The sequence below is a fragment of the Entamoeba invadens genome (assembly GCF_000330505.1).
Source record: "Entamoeba invadens IP1 unplaced genomic scaffold scaff_1105074725903, whole genome shotgun sequence".
NCBI classification, from domain to species: Eukaryota; Evosea; order Mastigamoebida; family Endamoebidae; genus Entamoeba; species Entamoeba invadens.
The window spans coordinates 331554-349088 of record NW_004443518.1 but is presented as its reverse complement, the minus strand read 5'-3'; the positions used below and the strand labels follow the sequence as shown (position 1 = coordinate 349088).

Below are 17535 nucleotides of genomic sequence, written 5' to 3'. Positions count from 1 at the left end.
CAATCAACACATTTTAGTGAAGCCATTCAAACCAAATAAATACACAAATATATTTAATTTACTGAAACAGAAAAAAATAGAAACGTGTGGCTGTGTTGTGTAGTGTCGAATTGTCCACAAAACATTGATACAAAAACCAACACTTATTAAAAAATTAATCTAAAATAAAAATAAACTTTCAAAACCAAATATTTTACAATATTTACAATTAATTTAATACTTACCCGTGATAATACCAAGCGATGTTATTAGTTCAATTCTTTCAATTAACACCTCTTTTTTCCCATTTAATTTTGAATAAATGTATTCATTCACACTTTCTCCAACCCTTTCAACATCACCAGCACTCCACACTGTCCCATTCTGAAATCCAATTTCAAGTCGAGTTGTATTCCCAACTTTGTCGCCGATTTGGCAAAAGCAATCGATTCCAATTATGTATAACAAGTCTTCTAAAAAGTGAATAGAGTCGGACGGCTTTCCATACACAACTCTTCTTTCAGCTGTTTTTTTCGAGACTTTTTCTTTACATAAATCGTCAAAATTTTGACTCGCACGCTCGTTGACGAGTTCTCTTAAATTGATGGTGAAGATGTCGTCGCCAAAATAAGTCAGTTCTTTGATCGTCACAAAATGAGATGATTTGGTTGAACTATATGAAGATAAACTCACCACAAATGAAGTAGTTTGAGACAACAAGAACATTAAAACACTTTGGTACTTCGTTGTGATATCATGCTCAATTGTTTGGTTAAGTAAATAAGATGACATTCCGTTTGTAGAAATTGTTATTTCAGTTCAATTTATCATTATTAATTTGTATCAAAATTATATTATTACTTTAATTATTATTGTTAGATTTTCTTCCGCTTTTGTTGTTATTCAACTTTTGATATACCCCTTTTCGACTCTCAAATGTTTTTCATTTTTTTTTCATTTAAAATAAGGAATTTAAATATTAATATTTATAATAAGTTAATTAATATATTTCGTTGTAAATTATTTTATGTTGTTTTCTTTGTAAAATAAAACCATTTATAACCAAATGTCTAACAATATTAAACGACTTTACAGTTGACCAAGTAATAGTCAGAGACCAAATAATTGTAAGAAGTAAAATTAAATAGTTTTATAACTTTAATCAAAAACTATATTAAAATAGATTTCATGAAACAATTTATTTTTTAAAAAAGCTAAATATATAAAAACATGAAAACAAACCAACAACTAAAAAAACGTGTCTGAACCAAAAGAAGACCCAATCATTTCATTCAATTGTCAAAAACTCCTTGCACTTTCTAAGAAACAAATGACAGATAACATTTTCCACGAAAAAAATAAAGGAAAACAACAAAAAAGCCGTTATTTTGCTCGAGGCGGCTTTCAAAAACGACATTTTCCAATTTGACAACAAGAAGAGGGCAAATAAAGTTTTTGAAAAGTATTGACGGCTCATCGCTTTCGCTTTTAGGATTAATGTTTGGTTGTTCAAGTTGAGCAATCGACTGTCAATTGAAGAAGGAAGTTGAAGAAGTGCGTCGTGGACCAAAGGGTAAGATAACAAAGGATATGGATCATGAAATTAACAGTATGATGGACAAACTGTATTCACTTGGGCTTTCTGTTCGCTGACTGGAATCGTGGTCTTGTTGAGTAAACACTTTGATTTGGAAAACATCACAAGAGAAGCTGTGCGCATTCATTTAAGAGACAAACTGGGTTACACTTTAAAAATGAATGCTGATGATTATCATCGAATTGAATTAAGTTATGAATCAGTTATAAAGAACATGAATAATCTCAAAGCCGTCGATGGTACCCCATCGGCGCTTTTTTCAACATCGATGAGATGGGTTTAAATGACTGAGCAGACAAAAAACTCCATCTTATCGTTAAACAATCCGAAGAAAATTCCCAAAAAACTTATGGAGTCAGTCATTCAGTTGAACATTCAACCGCAATATGTTGTATTTCTGCCGATAAACAACCAACTTCGTACTCTTTGATTGTGAATCAAAAGAGCTATTTCTCAGAAGCTAAGAATTCATATCCAGACCTAATGATTCTATACTCTTCCAATGGATATGCGACCAAAAACCTTTTCGCGTATTACATGGCTGATCTGGTTGTGAAGATTGTAAAGAAAAGGGCACTTCTAAATCTTTTGGGTGAATGGGCAACTATTGCAATGGATAATTTTAGTGAACATATAGATGGAGTTCTTTTGGGGATGTTATACGCGAACAACATTCTGCTCCACATATATGCGCCACATTCAAGTCATATGATGCAACCGCTGGATTTGTGCTTTTTGGAGTTGTTAAAAAGTCGATAAATGGGACAACTACCATGAGACGAGTAAGCAACTTACTCCAACATTTTGAGATCCAACAGATAGAAAATGTGGATTTATGCACCATAAATAACGATGAAGAGGAAGAACGCCTTAACGATCTGTTCAAAGACTTTTCTAAGATGAACGAACAAGTACGTAAATGTTTTTACCGACCAGGATATAAAAGAGCGGCCAATGGTACTGCAAATGCGGCCAAAATTCTTGGAGTTGCCAAAGCTTTGTTTGACAAGAGTACGAAGAGTATCATTGTCGCATCTTTTAAAAGGAGTGGCATCATCTCCATTTTCAAAGACAAAATCTCAAGATGTTATTTTGACATTAAATAAGCTCGACGCTTCCTCGAAACATACAAATCGAAAATCAAAACCAAAGGTATCAAGATGTTGAGCTTAAAGTCGGTGTCGGAACAACACCTTGAAGAGGTTATAACCAATTTATCCTTTGATACACCAAATTTGTTGAATGTACTGTTAGAAATGACAGAAATGTCCCTTACTTAGTAAGAGAAATATTTTGTGATATTGAGATGGACCGAGTTTCGGACAACATCACCGGCTCGTTGTTGAACTTAAAAGGTTTTTCGGAGTATTACCAGCCTAAGGAGGCCGATGTCAATAATTACAAGGTCAGACTTTCAGAGAATAGATATTATTTGAAAGCTGAAAATGAGATATTACCATCATTTTCGAGGAAGAAATCCTCATATGATAATATAGGTAGTGATACAACATGGAGTTTAGGAGTTTGTAGAAGAATGGGAAACGCAGAATGCGACCAAAGTAATGAGATGTTTGATAGATATTTTGTTTCTCCTACATTTCATCGTTCTTCAAATGTCACCATCAATCCAGCTGAAATACACGTTTCTAACGGGCAACCATATCAACTACAATTTCTTCTTGTTTCTATACCAAGAAACTTGACATTCAGTACAGTGCCAGAATGTCTGCGATGGCAAAAATAATAAGTGAAGTTTTTTTGTGATTTTCTGACATTCACAACTTCTTTAATTTGCGCACCTTGAACAACAGTGAAAGAAAATAAAAAACTATATCCCGCTCAATAAACTGATAAACACTAAGTGGGTCTAAATAGCTTCTCTTTAAATGAGTATTTTAAATCGAGGTTTGGTGTTTGAAACCGAGGGTTTCAAGAAGTAATTGACGAAAGATTGACAACAAACCAAACCTTACCATACAGAAAAAGATTGGAAAAACAACGAGTTTTATTAAGTTGCTTAGTTGCAATTAATAACTTCTATAAAAACAACCATTGGGGAGTGAGGACTATGAACTTCTTTTATGGCGAGACATTTCCAGAGTAAACCACAATGAAAACAATAAAACGTCCAAAAAGTTCGACATTATTTTATATTTTTAAGTTATTTTTTATCGCTTTTTGAATTATTTTTGAAAGCAACAAAAATAAGTGTCTTACTATTATTTGTTGAACCTTTTTTCACTTCTTATTTACATGGGATTTTTTGGGTAATTATTGGGTAATACATCCTTCTTACAATTATTTGGTCTCTGACTATTATTTGGTCAACTGTATATAAAGTCGGATTATTAATTAACGATGAAGAAAATTAACTTTATATTTAGTTTTTTAATTTTAATAAATAGCTTTTTTCGAAATAATAATTTTTTGTTTTATTTTTAAATTTTTTTTTCTTTTTAACCAAATTATACATCCAAAAAAGGAAAGCAAGAAATGTGGAGTTTGTTATTCCTCTCTGACGAATTCTCAAATAATATTAACACAACAGGCAGACCATTTAATATAGTTAATCATAGAAATGTTATTGTTGTGATGTGGTTAATCGGTCATACCAATTGCTTTGAAAAGCAAAGAAAACGATTGACAACCAGCATTTCTTTGAGAATGTCAAATGGTAAATATTAATAAGAAATTTACTATTTATTTATGGTTTTTAATTAGTGATGGTCGATACTATATATTATAATATAAAAAAACTGATATAGTAAATTTCCTTGTTGTATTTTTGGAATAAAGTTAATAAGAAATCAGACTTTGTATACAATATTATTGATTGCATTATTTAATAAATTAATAGTTTTTTTTAATGCAATAATCTTTTTACGAATTACAAATCGATTTATTAAAAAATGTCTGTCTTAAAAGTTGTCCATTTGACAAAAATGGACAAAAATTTCCACAAAAAAGTTTAAAATATAGAAATTAAGAAAAACATTGAAAACTGGGTGATATTTATGAAACAACATTTATGCAGTGTTTCGAACAGTTTTTCGAAATATTACAGTATATATGATCCAAAAAATGCCCAGGCAACGTTTTTAGATTGATTAAATATTAATTTCGTAATTATTTTTTAACTTGAGATCGATTGTGGCTTCATTTTTATTTGGAACAAAAAAAAATAATTTAAAAACATGAAAACTCGATTAGTATAAATTTAATATAATTATGAAATGCTATAATTCAATAGTTTTTTGTTTTATTTATAATTATTTGAAAACTTATTTATAATAGTTAACTCAATATTTAAAATTCATGTTATGTCTGTTTTTAATAACAACAAGAATTTATGCTGCGACATCATGTAGTAGTGGGCAGTACTTTTCTGGATCATCTTGTTCTAATTGTCGAGCAGGAACTTATTCTTTAGGTGGAACAACAACGTCCTGCACTTCTTGTCCTGCTGGAACTTATTCAAGCACTGGTGCTTCGTCATGTACAAAGTGTTATTCTGGATTTTTTGCGTCAAGCTCTGGATCAACTTCATGTTCACGATGTTTTTCTGGTACTTATAGTTCTAGTTATGGGTCTACCTCTTGTTCAAATTGTGCTGCGGGGACGTATTCTGCTTCGGGAGCTTCTTCGTGTTTAACATGTGATGCGGGGTATTATTCTAGTATCAGAGCTTCTTCGTGCAGCATTTGTTTAGCTGGGACATATTCCAATAAAGGATCTTCAACATGCACAAAATGTGATGCAGGGACTTACTCATCGTTATCAGGAGCTTCCACATGCATGAAATGTCCAGCTGGATATTATTCTTATTTTTCAGGATCATCAGGTTGTACACCATGTGCTGCTGGGACATATTCAAGTATTAGTGGGTCTTCATCTTGTAATCCATGTAATGCTGGGTCTTACTCTAATGAAGGAGCAAAAACGTGCACTGGGTGTCCTGGTGGATTTTATTCCGTATATTATGGAAGTTCAAAATGCACAGAATGTGCTGCAGGAACACGCTCTGAATACACAACGTCATCAACAAAATGTGTAAAGTGTCAAGAAGGTACATACTCAAGTAGTAAAAGTGCTTATTGTAATGATTGTTTGGCTGGGACTTATGCAGACGATATTGAAAGCTCGGAGTGTAAAGTGTGTGGAGATGGTTTTTATTCTCTGGCTGGATATTCGAAGTGTATTCAATGTGTTTCAATAAGTTGTGGAGTGTGTTCAAAAACAACTGGTGTGTGCACTTCATGTAATGTTGGCTATTCGTACGATTCGTCAAATAAAAACTGTTCGATATGTCCTTCATCGTATTATTCAAGTGGTGGAACTTCGTTGTGTTCAAAGTGTGCGACTGGGTATTACTCACTCAGTGGTTCAAGTGGGTGTACAGCATGTTCAACAAGTTGCAAAACGTGTGACCAAACAAATGGAAACTGTTTATCTTGCTATGATGGATATTTTACGAGTGGTAAAATATGTGACACGTGTTCGGCTGGAACGTACCAAAGTGGTGGAAGATGTATAACATGTGCCGACATGCAATACTCATTGACGGGAAGTACAACATGCAAAAGTTGCAGTTCAACGTGTTTGAGTTGCGATAAAACAAATGGGTATTGCACGTCGTGTGGGTTGGGTATGGGAATTACAACAACAACGTGTTCGGTTTGCAGTGCTGGTACATATAGCAGTGCAAATAAATGTAAGTATTGTTCACTTGGGACATATTCATCATCACAAAAGAGTTTGAAATGTGATCCATGTGCAGATGGGACGTATGCCAGCACAATGGGATCAACAAGTTGCAAAAAATGTAATGTTTTGTGTCAAGGACCATGTGAGAAAACAAGTGGTAAATGTGTTGCCTGTGTAAGTGGTGCTGTTCTATCAAATGGAGTGTGTTCATTGTGCAATTCAGGAACAATGGAAAATCAAACAACAAACAAATGTGACACATGCAAGGCGGGTACTTATGCCGGTGAAGGCTCTTCTGAGTGCAAGAGTTGTGGAGAAATGACATACTCAAATTCGGGCTCGTTGTCATGTCAGCAATGCGACACAAAATGTGATGGGTGTGATGCGACTAATGGGTATTGTGTCAATTGTGTTACTGGGTATGGTCTTGCAGTTGGGAAGTGTGCCATGTGTCCAACGGGGACATACTACCTGAGTTCTGTGTGTCAAAGTTGTGGTGAGATGGCATACCAAGATGTTGAGGGACAAACCACCTGCAAGTTGTGTGATTCTTCGTGTGCAAGTTGCAATGCAACAAATGGAAAATGTCTCACATGTGCTGCTGGATATGGCTTTGACAGTGGAGTGTGTACGTTGTGTGGCGACCTCACATACTCAGAAGGCGGTGTTTTACGGTGCCAGCAGTGTTCGACAGAGTGCAAAAAGTGTGACAGAAAAAGTGGTGCATGCACATCATGCGAAGCTGGCAACAAAAGAGCTGATAACAGTTGTGTGTCATGTGCTCCATCTGGATACTGCGATTTGTGCACAGACGAGACATCAGATGGTATCTGTGTATCATGTGAAGATGGATTTTATTTGAATGAAAGTGCCGACTGTCAACCATGTAGTGACATTCATAAAGACTGTCTGACGTGTTCACAAACAACAAAAACGTGTCTGTCGTGTGCGGGCAACATGATATCGACTGGCACCAGTTGTGTTGCATGTGAAGTTGGGATGGTCAAAGTCACAGAAACGACGTGCGACTACTCGTACAATGTTATCCCAAAGTGTCAGATTGCAGACTATGTCAACAGTCAACACATTTGCACCACATGTTTTGCGCCATACGTCACTTCAAGTGACTTGAAGGCATGCAATTTGGGATACACCACTACAACATACTTCAACACGAATGATCACCAATCACACATCAACATGGATGGGTGCATCAACCAAATTAATACAACATGTTACTTGTGTGATACAAAAACGATGTTGTTAAACGGTGTTTGTAATGAAAAGAATGAGAAGTGTGAGAAATACTCGCAACACGGCTGCGACAAATGCGTTTCAGATGTGATCACATCGAATGGCAACTGTGCGAACACCACAAATTGTAAATATGAAATCAACACAGAAAGTGTCACAAAGTGTTTGTATTGTGTTGATGATGTGTCGTGTGGCAAAGCAAAGCAAAATTGTGAAACATCACACAACGAGTACTGCTACTTAGCAATCAATGGGTATCACACAACAAACAACAACACTGTTGAACAGTGTGAAAGTGAAGTGTGTGTCATTTCAAATAAAATTGTTACTGATATGAAATGTAAAGAAAACAAATTGTTGATAGACGGCGCGTGTACAACTGATACAACGTGTTTTCTAATATCAAGTAATGATTGTATCAAATGTGATGCTAAACATCACATCTCACAAGGAAAATGCTTATCAAACAATGCCAATTGTGACAATCAAAATGGAGATATTTGCATTGTGTGTAACAACTCCATCAACGTTGGCGGCGTGTGCACAGAGACCCAGTCAATTCATTGCAGTTCATTTGACAAAGTGTGTGTCATATGTGAGAGTGGTTATTACAAAGACGTTGATGGCTGTAAAAAGAAGACTGGCGCCTTGTCTAATTGTGGTGTTGTCTCGTCACTCAACACCAAATGTGTCGAATGTGAGTCCGATTACAACTTTGATGGAATTTCGTGTGTGCCACAAACACTTCCAAATGAGACCACCAAACAAACAACTAAATATGAAGACACGCAGACAGACAGCCATTGTGAAGTGAGCACCACAAAGGGGTGTCTGAGGTGTTTCAGTGGGTATTACCTCGCAGACCGCACGTGTGTGAAGTGTGAGTACCCCTGTGTCTACTGTTCAAATCAGACATTCTGCACCAAGTGCGACGATTACTCGTATGCAAACAGCAACGGCGTTTGCACGGAAATCAACGACCTTGTCAATGTGTGTGACGTGTTGATGTCAACATATCGCGGGTTTGTTGTCTGCAAGGAGGGATACATGCGGTCATCTGATGGGTCAACATGCATTGGCTGTGATGAGTCTTGCAAGTCGTGCACAAACGAAGGAAACTGTGTTGTGTGCGATGAGGCGTTTTATCGCACCTTATCAAATGTCACCAAGTTGTGTTCGCCACAAAGCGAGTTGACTTCGTGTGCTAACAGAACAACAGCTGGTTGTATGCAATGTGAAGGTGGACACTATCTCAAAAACAATTTGTGTGTGAAGTGTCAAGTCATGTGTACACAATGCAATGACATTGATGAGTGCACTGACTGTGTGAAAGATAATGTACTAGTGTCAGGTGTCTGTTCACACTACACAGCCATTGAGAACTGTGTTGAGTCTGCCAACAACAAATGTTCAAAATGTGATGATAACTACAAGTTGAGTGACGACATGTTGAGTTGTATTCACACCACAAATTACGGTGTTGTTGTTGGCGTTCCAATTGTTTCCGTGTTCATTATAGTACTCATTATAATCGGTATTATAATAATTACAATATTTGTTATACAAAAGCGCAAGGAAACAAAGAAAATGGAGAACATCTGTGTCTTTAAGATGAGTCGTTCAAACATTGCAATGAGTGTGTTAGACGGCAACATTTTAACAAACAAAAAGTCGCTGCCATTTAATGACACGTGTGAAGTCATTCCCGTTGAAAAAGAATCTCGCGAACTACTCTGTGTTGGCAACAAAGGCAAAGGCATTTTGAAAGTACAAATGACAACACGTGGCGGCTGCGACAAATACTCAATTCGCACAGAACCACAATTGGTGACTTTGAAGAAAGGCGAGGCGTGCGAATTTGAAGTCTTTGTAACACCACACTGCTCACTGAAATTACACGACGAGATGATGATAGTCACAATGAACATCGAAAACAGTGAGACTGTGTCTGTCCCAATTGCCATTGAAATCACAACAGAAAACTCGACAAAATTGGATTACGACGAGTTGAAAGAAGACAAGAAACTTGGTGAAGGATCGTTTGGGATAGTGTACAAAGGAACTTATAGAGGAAATGTCGTTGCAATTAAAAAGTTGAAACAATCAAATGACACTGACAAACTTATCACTGAATTTGAAAATGAGGTGAATATGTTGAATAAGTTTAGAAGTGAGTATATTGTCCACTTTTATGGAGCCGTGTTCATACCAAATAAGATCTGTATGGTCACTGAATTTGCACAATATGGAAGTCTACAAGACTTGATCAAACACAGAAAAAGTGAACAAATTCCGCCAATGAAAATTCGAGTTAAAATGATGATGGATGGAGCAAAAGGTGTATTGTATTTACATGAGAACGGGATTCTACACAGAGACATCAAATCAGACAACTTCCTTGTGTTTTCACTTGACTTGAATGAGAAGATGAATGCAAAATTGACTGATTTTGGAAGTGCAAGAAATGTCAACATGCTGATGACTAACATGACATTCACAAAAGGTATTGGAACTCCAGTGTATATGGCACCCGAGATATTAAACAAAGAGAAATATAAGAAGGCGGCCGATGTCTATTCGTTTGGAATCACAATGTATGAAGTGTTTGGGTGGTCTGAGGCTTATCAAAATGACACATTTAAATTTCCATGGAAAATTGCCGAATTTGTAATTCACAACAATCGACTGAAAAGAAAAGATCCAATAGAAGAAGAGCAGTACAACATCATCACACAATGTTGGTGTCAGGACCCGAAAAGTCGTCCACAAATGGAAATTGTTGTGAACCAACTTGAAAATCTATTATGATTGTTTTATAAACATTTTAAATTGAAATACAACCAAATAAATTAACCAATTTGAATGAATTATGATTGTTTTTGTAAAAGTCTAGACTAAAATTGTTTTTGGATATAATAACAATATTCTTTGTTTTTATTTTTGTGGTTACTTTTTGTTGTGTTCTGTTCATGTATTAAAGTCTTGTCACCAAAGTTGTGCGTTAAACAGAAAAGTTTCTTAACGACATTATCTTTTTGTTGAGTTGATGGAAAAAAACGCTCTTGTCTTTTTTATTACTGTCTTTATTTTTGAGTGTTTGTGTTTTTGTTTTAACATGTTAAAGTCTATTGTGTTTTTAAATATTAAAATAATATGGTTTATACTTATGTTGCATATATATTTCATTATAATGACCAAAAAATAACTGTTTAAAAATAATAAACTCATACTCAGATTTGCTATTTTTTTATCAACGTTTTTAAATTACAGGTTTCTTTTCTTTTAAGTTAAAGATATATAAACTGGTACTGAAAAAAGTCTTAATCGTATTGATTTTGCCGTTGAACATGTAAGCAAACGAGTTGTAATTAATGTTTTATATAAATAAGCACAATTATTTCTGCATATCACTTATAAAAAAATAAATGTTGTTTTTGTGACCAGTCTTTTTTATTTTAGTCAAACACAACACTCTTATTATGCATTCCTCATTTCCTTATAACTGTCTTATTTCTTAAATGACACACCCAAATATTTTAAATTTGGGCGTAATTATTATTATTGTTGTTGTTGTTTATTGATTATAAATTATGTGCGTTGTATTTTTAAATTTACAAATGGTTCTGTTCTGATTTGTATGGCTAATTTTTACAAGTAAAAAAAGAAGATTTAAATTTTATCATTATTGTTGTGACACATTGAATAAACAAGTGTGTTGATTTTTATTATAAAATTTTATTATGTAAAAAGTATGAGCATATATTGACTAAGTTTGTATGAACCAATTCATAGTATTTTATAAACAAAGAACATTTTTGTTCAATCATTCCTATTCAAAAATTTTCTTATTTAAAGAAAACACAATGGTAATAGCACTTCCGTTACATTTTACCAAATTCAAAAAATAAGCAATGAACAATTATTCATTCGAAAATAAAACTTACATAAATTATTTCAATAGTTATTTAAATCAAAACAACATTAATTATATTAAATAGATATATTTATCATTCAAATTATTATAAATGATGTAAACAATTTTAATTAACAAGTAATGTTATTGAATAAATATAAAATTTATAAATTATAAAAAAAAGTTAAATACATTTGTACACATTAAAAAATTTAACTTAAATTATTAATTTTTGAATTTATTTTGAATATAACAATTTATATATTAAACCCATATAAAACACATTAAAAACTGAGTATATTATCATTTCAACAATTTTTCAAGTTGCTCTCTCGCAGCTTCTATTGTAATTCTATCTTCTTTGTTATGAGCCCAACAGTTTGATATTAGTTTATACTGTTCATCAGTCATACAATCCACTTTTTGTAAGCGATTTCCATTGTTAACAAAGTCTGCAATTTTCCATGGATATTTGAATTCACTTTTTGAAAATGCTTCCTTCCAAAAAATTGTCTCGAACATAGTGATTGCAAATGCATAAATGTCTGCACTCTTCTTGTATTTTTCTTGCTTTAAAATTTCAGGAGCCATATATGTTGGAGTTCCGACACCTTTTGTGAATGTCATGTTAGTCATTAGCATATTAACATTTCTTGATGACCCAAAATCAGTCAATTTTGCATTCACCTTCTCATTCAAGTCAAGTGATAACACAAGGAAGTTGTCTGATTTGATGTCTCTGTGTAGAATTCCATTTTCGTGTAAATATTGAATACCTTTTGCCGCATCTAGTAAAAATTTCATTCGCAACTTCATTTCAATTTCATCACTCTTTTTGTGTTTGATCAAGTCTTAGAGTGACCCAAATGCTGCAAATTCGGTAACCATACACACCTTACTTGGTATGAATACAGCGCCATAGAAGTGGATAATGTAATCACATCGGAACTTGTCAAGCATTGCAACTTCCTTTTCAAATTCTACAAGACCACTTTCGTTATTATCAAGTTGTTTCATCTTTTTGATTGCAACACAGACGCCTCTATAACTTCCTTTGTAGACAATTCCAAAACTGCCTTCGCCAAGCTTCTCGTCTTCTGTTATTTCTCTGTAATTCAATTTAGTTGTTTGTTCAGTCTCGATTTCCATTTCAATTTTTGCATTTTCAATGACACCAGTTGCTATATTTAACGAAGTGATCGCCACACTTTCTTTTGTGACACAAGTACACAACGGCTTGATGAATATCTCAAACTCACAGGCATATCCGGGCTTCAATGTCACAAGTGGTGGCACACTTCGTATCTCATAATAGTCACACCCTTCCATCACACTGAATTGAACTTTCAAATTACTTTTAGACACATTCCCAATACATATCAAATCTCTTGTTTCAATGTCGACTTTTAGTGGGTCGTTGTCATCCAAATCAAATTTTAGTGTTGTCTTGTTAGACACCAAATTTGTACTCAATTTGACCATCTCAATGTTGGATCGACTCATTTTGAAGTTGCAAATGTTCTGCTCTTTCTTCTTTTGTTTTCTCTTTTGTATCATTGATATGATTATCATTATAATAGCAACAATAAACACTATCATCACAAAAGTGACTGATAATGGAACACCAACAACCAACCCATAATTTGTCTCTTTGACACAATAATCACCGGCATCACTTGGTTTGTGAAACCCTTCACATTCTGTGCACTTTGAATTATTCGCAGACAGACAAAATTCGACATTTTTATAATTCACACACTGTAAGTCAACCAACACATAGTCGTTTGCAATGCAATTGTTACAGTTTTGATAGTTGTCACACGAGATGCAGTTATCAGAACAACTCTTGCAAATGTAATCATACAAGTAATGTCCATCCTCACACTTCAGACACCCGATCGGCGTTGTTGTTATGCACTTAGTCAAGTTGTCATATGACACACACAATTTACTTTTACTTCCTGAAAGTCTGAAATATTCATTTTGACAAGTCAAACAAGAAGTGCTATCAACACAAGTACCACACGACTCATCACAAGATATACAATCAGCTTTTTGTTTGTAATAATTCTCTTTGCAAATTGCACACCCACCACCCGTCGGCAGAGTCAATTCACATTTAGTAAACAAATTGCCAAGTGGTTCACATGTGAAGGTGGATGACAAGTAATACCGTGCATCGCATGATAAACAATACGTCATATTGTAACATTTATTACAATTATAGGGACACTTCTCACATTCGCTGTTGTTAAAGTAATAACCAGAACTGCATCTTTCGCACCCTTTGTTATTTCGACTAAAACACGAAACTTCAACACCTTTCATCATTTGTTTTGTGTTAATAACATTATTTTCATCATTGTCATCATTGAAATTCTCTGAACAATTATCTTTTTTTAGTTTGAAAGAATCCAAACATTCAACACATATTGATTTTGAATTCAGTGAATATTTACAGTCAGCTATTTGAGTGGTAGTAATTGGAATACAAAAATCGTATTTCCCCTCATTGTTGAGAGTTTCTATTGCATAAAACCCTTCGTTACATTGGGGACATGACATTCCGTTAGCTTTGGCACACCCAACTTCACTTTGTTCAACACAAAACCCATTTGTTTGTATCACGTATTTTTCGTTACATCTCTTACATTTTCCACCTTCACAATAATTACAATTGGGTACAGAACACACCGAGCATTGTCCATATTTTAGTTCCATGTTATTACCAACACACTATGAACAATAATCTTTGCCTTATTTTAAACAATTGTTATCACTATTGCAGCTCATTGTTTCAATGTTATAAACTTTGTTTTCTGCACACGACACGATTGTAATGTTAAAATTGTAATTCATACAAATCGAAGAGTTGTTTTTACATTTCACACATTGATTATTTTCATTCAAATATTTACTTTTTTCGCATCTATAAATGACACCGTTTCTCAATGATAATATATTAACTACATTTTGACAAGTTTTATCATTAACAACATAATTATCTTCACATTGAATGCATTCTTTTTGATTTTTGTAGTTTTTCTGATATTTGCATTTTAATAAAGTGCTTTGGCAATCTGAGCCAACTGATATTTGATACGAACAGTCACATGACACTTTTGAAAGAGTTGATTTGGACACACAGTTGGTTGCTGACACACACTTGTTATTTGACAGATAATATCCATCTGAACAACTTAAACACCTTTCTTGACCCACAACAGTTGCGCACCCATTTCCATTACTTTCACACTTCTTTGTTGTTGTGTTGTAACTTTTGTTTGCTGTACAGGAATCACACACATTTAACTCAGAATTAATCTGGTATGGTGAATAACATGTTGTATAAACAGGAATTCCAACAGTTTTTGTTGAACACAATTGACAATTTGGGATGCCAATGTAACACTTTTCACATGATGTTTTTGTGTTTTTATAACTTCCAGAAGTACAACTCAAACAAGTTTGATTTGACAAATAATATGGATCATTACATGTAAAACAAATGTTTTCTTTCGAATTACACGTACGACAATTTGTGATGGTTGTGTCACATCTAACACAAACACCACTAGCATTTGGATAGAATCCACTTTCACACTCAACACATTTTCTGTTGTAATCAGGTGAACAGATTTTGCAACTTGGATCAAACGATTTACAAGCAACACAAACACCACTCTTAGTCGCTTCAAATACGTAATTGTTGATACAAGCAGTGCACTTGCCCGTTGTTTGATCGCAGTTACCATTGCATGTTGTATCACATGCGATGCATTTGTATGTTGAGTCGCTTGGATACATCCCACTTGTTCGACACACACTGCATTTTCTTTGATATGTTGAGTCACACGTCAGACAATTCGAATCAAATGATGAACACGAATCGCACACGAAACTGTCTGTAGTTGTAAAGACGTAATTCGATGAACAACCAGTACACACACCTGTTGTACCATTGCATTGACCTCCACATGTAGGGTCACAATTACCACATTTATAGTTTTCGGATGGTTTTGGGTATTTTCCACTTGAACACAATTCACATTTTCTTGTGAAATCAACTGCACATTTTGAACAGTATGAATCAAATTCAGAGCATTTTACACATACTTTTGATATTGGAGAAGTTACTGTGTAATTTAACAAACATTGTGAACAAAATCCAGATGTCGAGTCACATGTATTTGGTTTACAAGTTGAATCACAAGGAATACATATTCCATTGAGTAGATAAAACCCACTATTTTCTCGACATTTAACACACTTTCTTTCTCCATTCGAAGCACATTCGGCACAGTTTAAATCAAAGGTTGAACAATCTACACATATATCACTTTCCGGATCACTGAAAACTTTACCAGGAACACAATTTGTGCAAATTCCATTTGTTGTGTCGCAACTACCACCACACGAAGAATCGCATGGTTTACACTTACCAATGGATGTATCAGGGTACATACCCGATTTGCATTTATAACAATATCTTGAACTTGTTGAATCACATGTTATAAAGTTTGCGTCAAATGATGTACAAGTTATACACTTTTGTTGCTTTGGTTCATTAAAGACGTAATTATCAACACATTTGGTACATAAACCATTTGAGTCACATTTTGAACATGTTGGATCACACAATAAACAAACTCAATCCACCAAATACGAAACATCATACATACAATCTAAACATTTCCGTTCTGTTGTTGAACAACTCATACAATTGTTATCAAATCCTGAACAAGTTTGACATTGTTTTGGGTTTGATGGGTTGATTGTGTATTGATCATCGATACAAGTGATGCAATTTCCCGTTATAGGTGAACAATCATACACACAAGTGGAGTGGCAAAACGTACAAGAAAATGGTGATGATGTATTTGGGTATTTGCCAATTATACATTGTGCATTTTCTTGTAGTTTGTGAACAAGTTGAACAATCAGGATCGTATAAATTACACAACTGACATTGAACACTGTCGACAGCTTGTTTGGTGTACCCCACTGCACACGTTTCACATATTCCAGTCTTTTTGTTGCATCCATTATACGCACATGTATAATTACACTGAGAACAAGTGCCATTTAAGTTCAAGTAATAATTATCTGCACATTGTGTGCATTCTCTGAATTGATTGTTGTCACAAACATCACAATTTGGGTCAAACGAAGAACACTCCTGACATGATCTGTTGTTGACTAAATTTGGTACATAATTGTCAATACACACGTTACAACTTCCATCTGTGTTACACGTTTGGGAAGATGAATCGCAAGGTGAACACAATCCACTTGAGTTAAGATATGAAATTTCAGATGTACAAGTCAAACACTTTTGTTCAGTTTGGCTGCAAGTAACACAATTTGTGATTTCATTGCATTGGCTACATTTAAGGTTCTTTGGGAAGTATCCTGGTTTACAATTTGTGCATCCCAAAGTCGTGTGACAGCCAAATGTCTCACAATTTGCATCACAAGTGAGACACATCGAATTTGAAAAGTAAGTCCCAGGCTTGCAAGACAAACAGTTCGAAGAAGAACTCACACAAGTTAAACATATAGAGTCACAAGTTTTACACACCCCATTATCAGAATAAAATCCATCAAAACACAAATCGCATTTTGTTGTGTTAGATATGCAATGCCCATACTTACAATTATCACAAGCGATACACTGGTAATTCCACAAATATCTCGACCCTGGATGACAAGACAGACAAATTGTAGAATTGTCTTTGCAAATTTGACAAGTTGAAGAACATTGAAGGCAAGTATAAGATGAAATATAACACCCATCAATACATGAATAAAACTGATTTGTTGTGGGTCCATAGCATTGTTTGCATATATTGGGACATTCTAAACAGTCATTTTTATCCAAATAATATCCAATCACACAACCATAACATTCGTTATTACTATATCCATATACACACAATTCATTATCGAATTTAACACATTCACCAGTATTAGAAAAGTAATATCCACTTTCACATTCATAACAAGAACCATAATTATCACAGTACCCACAATGTGTCTGACATGGTAGACACGTGTGATTATATTCCCCGTGATCATAATCTGGATA

At 34.3% G+C, this 17535-nt stretch overlaps 7 protein-coding genes across 7 annotated transcripts; 3 read left to right on the top strand and 4 right to left on the bottom strand.

Annotated features, from left to right (window-relative positions):
* Positions 1-81: 81 nt before the first annotated feature.
* Positions 82-128, top strand: EIN_522890 (Hypothetical protein; the record flags this gene model as incomplete). The annotated part of the gene is made up of 1 exon (XM_004258495.1): positions 82-128. A coding segment is annotated over one exon (47 nt), but the record flags the coding sequence as incomplete, so codon positions are not given.
* Positions 129-213: 85 nt separating this feature from the next.
* Positions 214-771, bottom strand: EIN_522880 (hypothetical protein; the record flags this gene model as incomplete). Its single annotated transcript, XM_004258494.1, has 1 exon — positions 214-771. One exon carries the CDS (start codon positions 769-771, stop codon positions 214-216), a length of 558 nt encoding a protein of 185 aa, XP_004258542.1.
* Positions 772-2349: 1578 nt separating this feature from the next.
* EIN_522870 (hypothetical protein) lies at positions 2350-2682 on the top strand (the record flags this gene model as incomplete). Its single annotated transcript, XM_004258493.1, has 1 exon — positions 2350-2682. One exon carries the CDS (start codon positions 2350-2352, stop codon positions 2680-2682), a length of 333 nt encoding a protein of 110 aa, XP_004258541.1.
* A 2209-nt stretch (positions 2683-4891) lies between these two features.
* EIN_522860 (protein serine/threonine kinase, putative) lies at positions 4892-10342 on the top strand (the record flags this gene model as incomplete). Its single annotated transcript, XM_004258492.1, has 1 exon — positions 4892-10342. The coding sequence occupies one exon, from the start codon at positions 4892-4894 to the stop codon at positions 10340-10342; it is 5451 nt and encodes a 1816-aa protein (XP_004258540.1).
* Positions 10343-11750: 1408 nt separating this feature from the next.
* EIN_522850 (protein serine/threonine kinase, putative) lies at positions 11751-12263 on the bottom strand (the record flags this gene model as incomplete). The annotated part of the gene is made up of 1 exon (XM_004258491.1): positions 11751-12263. One exon carries the CDS (start codon positions 12261-12263, stop codon positions 11751-11753), a length of 513 nt encoding a protein of 170 aa, XP_004258539.1.
* A 36-nt stretch (positions 12264-12299) lies between these two features.
* EIN_522840 (protein serine/threonine kinase, putative) lies at positions 12300-13649 on the bottom strand (the record flags this gene model as incomplete). Its single annotated transcript, XM_004258490.1, has 1 exon — positions 12300-13649. The coding sequence occupies one exon, from the start codon at positions 13647-13649 to the stop codon at positions 12300-12302; it is 1350 nt and encodes a 449-aa protein (XP_004258538.1).
* Positions 13650-14204: 555 nt separating this feature from the next.
* Positions 14205-16493, bottom strand: EIN_522830 (hypothetical protein; the record flags this gene model as incomplete). Its single annotated transcript, XM_004258489.1, has 2 exons — positions 14205-16004; positions 16119-16493. 2 exons carry the CDS (start codon positions 16491-16493, stop codon positions 14205-14207), a joined length of 2175 nt encoding a protein of 724 aa, XP_004258537.1.
* Between the last annotated feature and the right edge of the window lie 1042 nt (positions 16494-17535).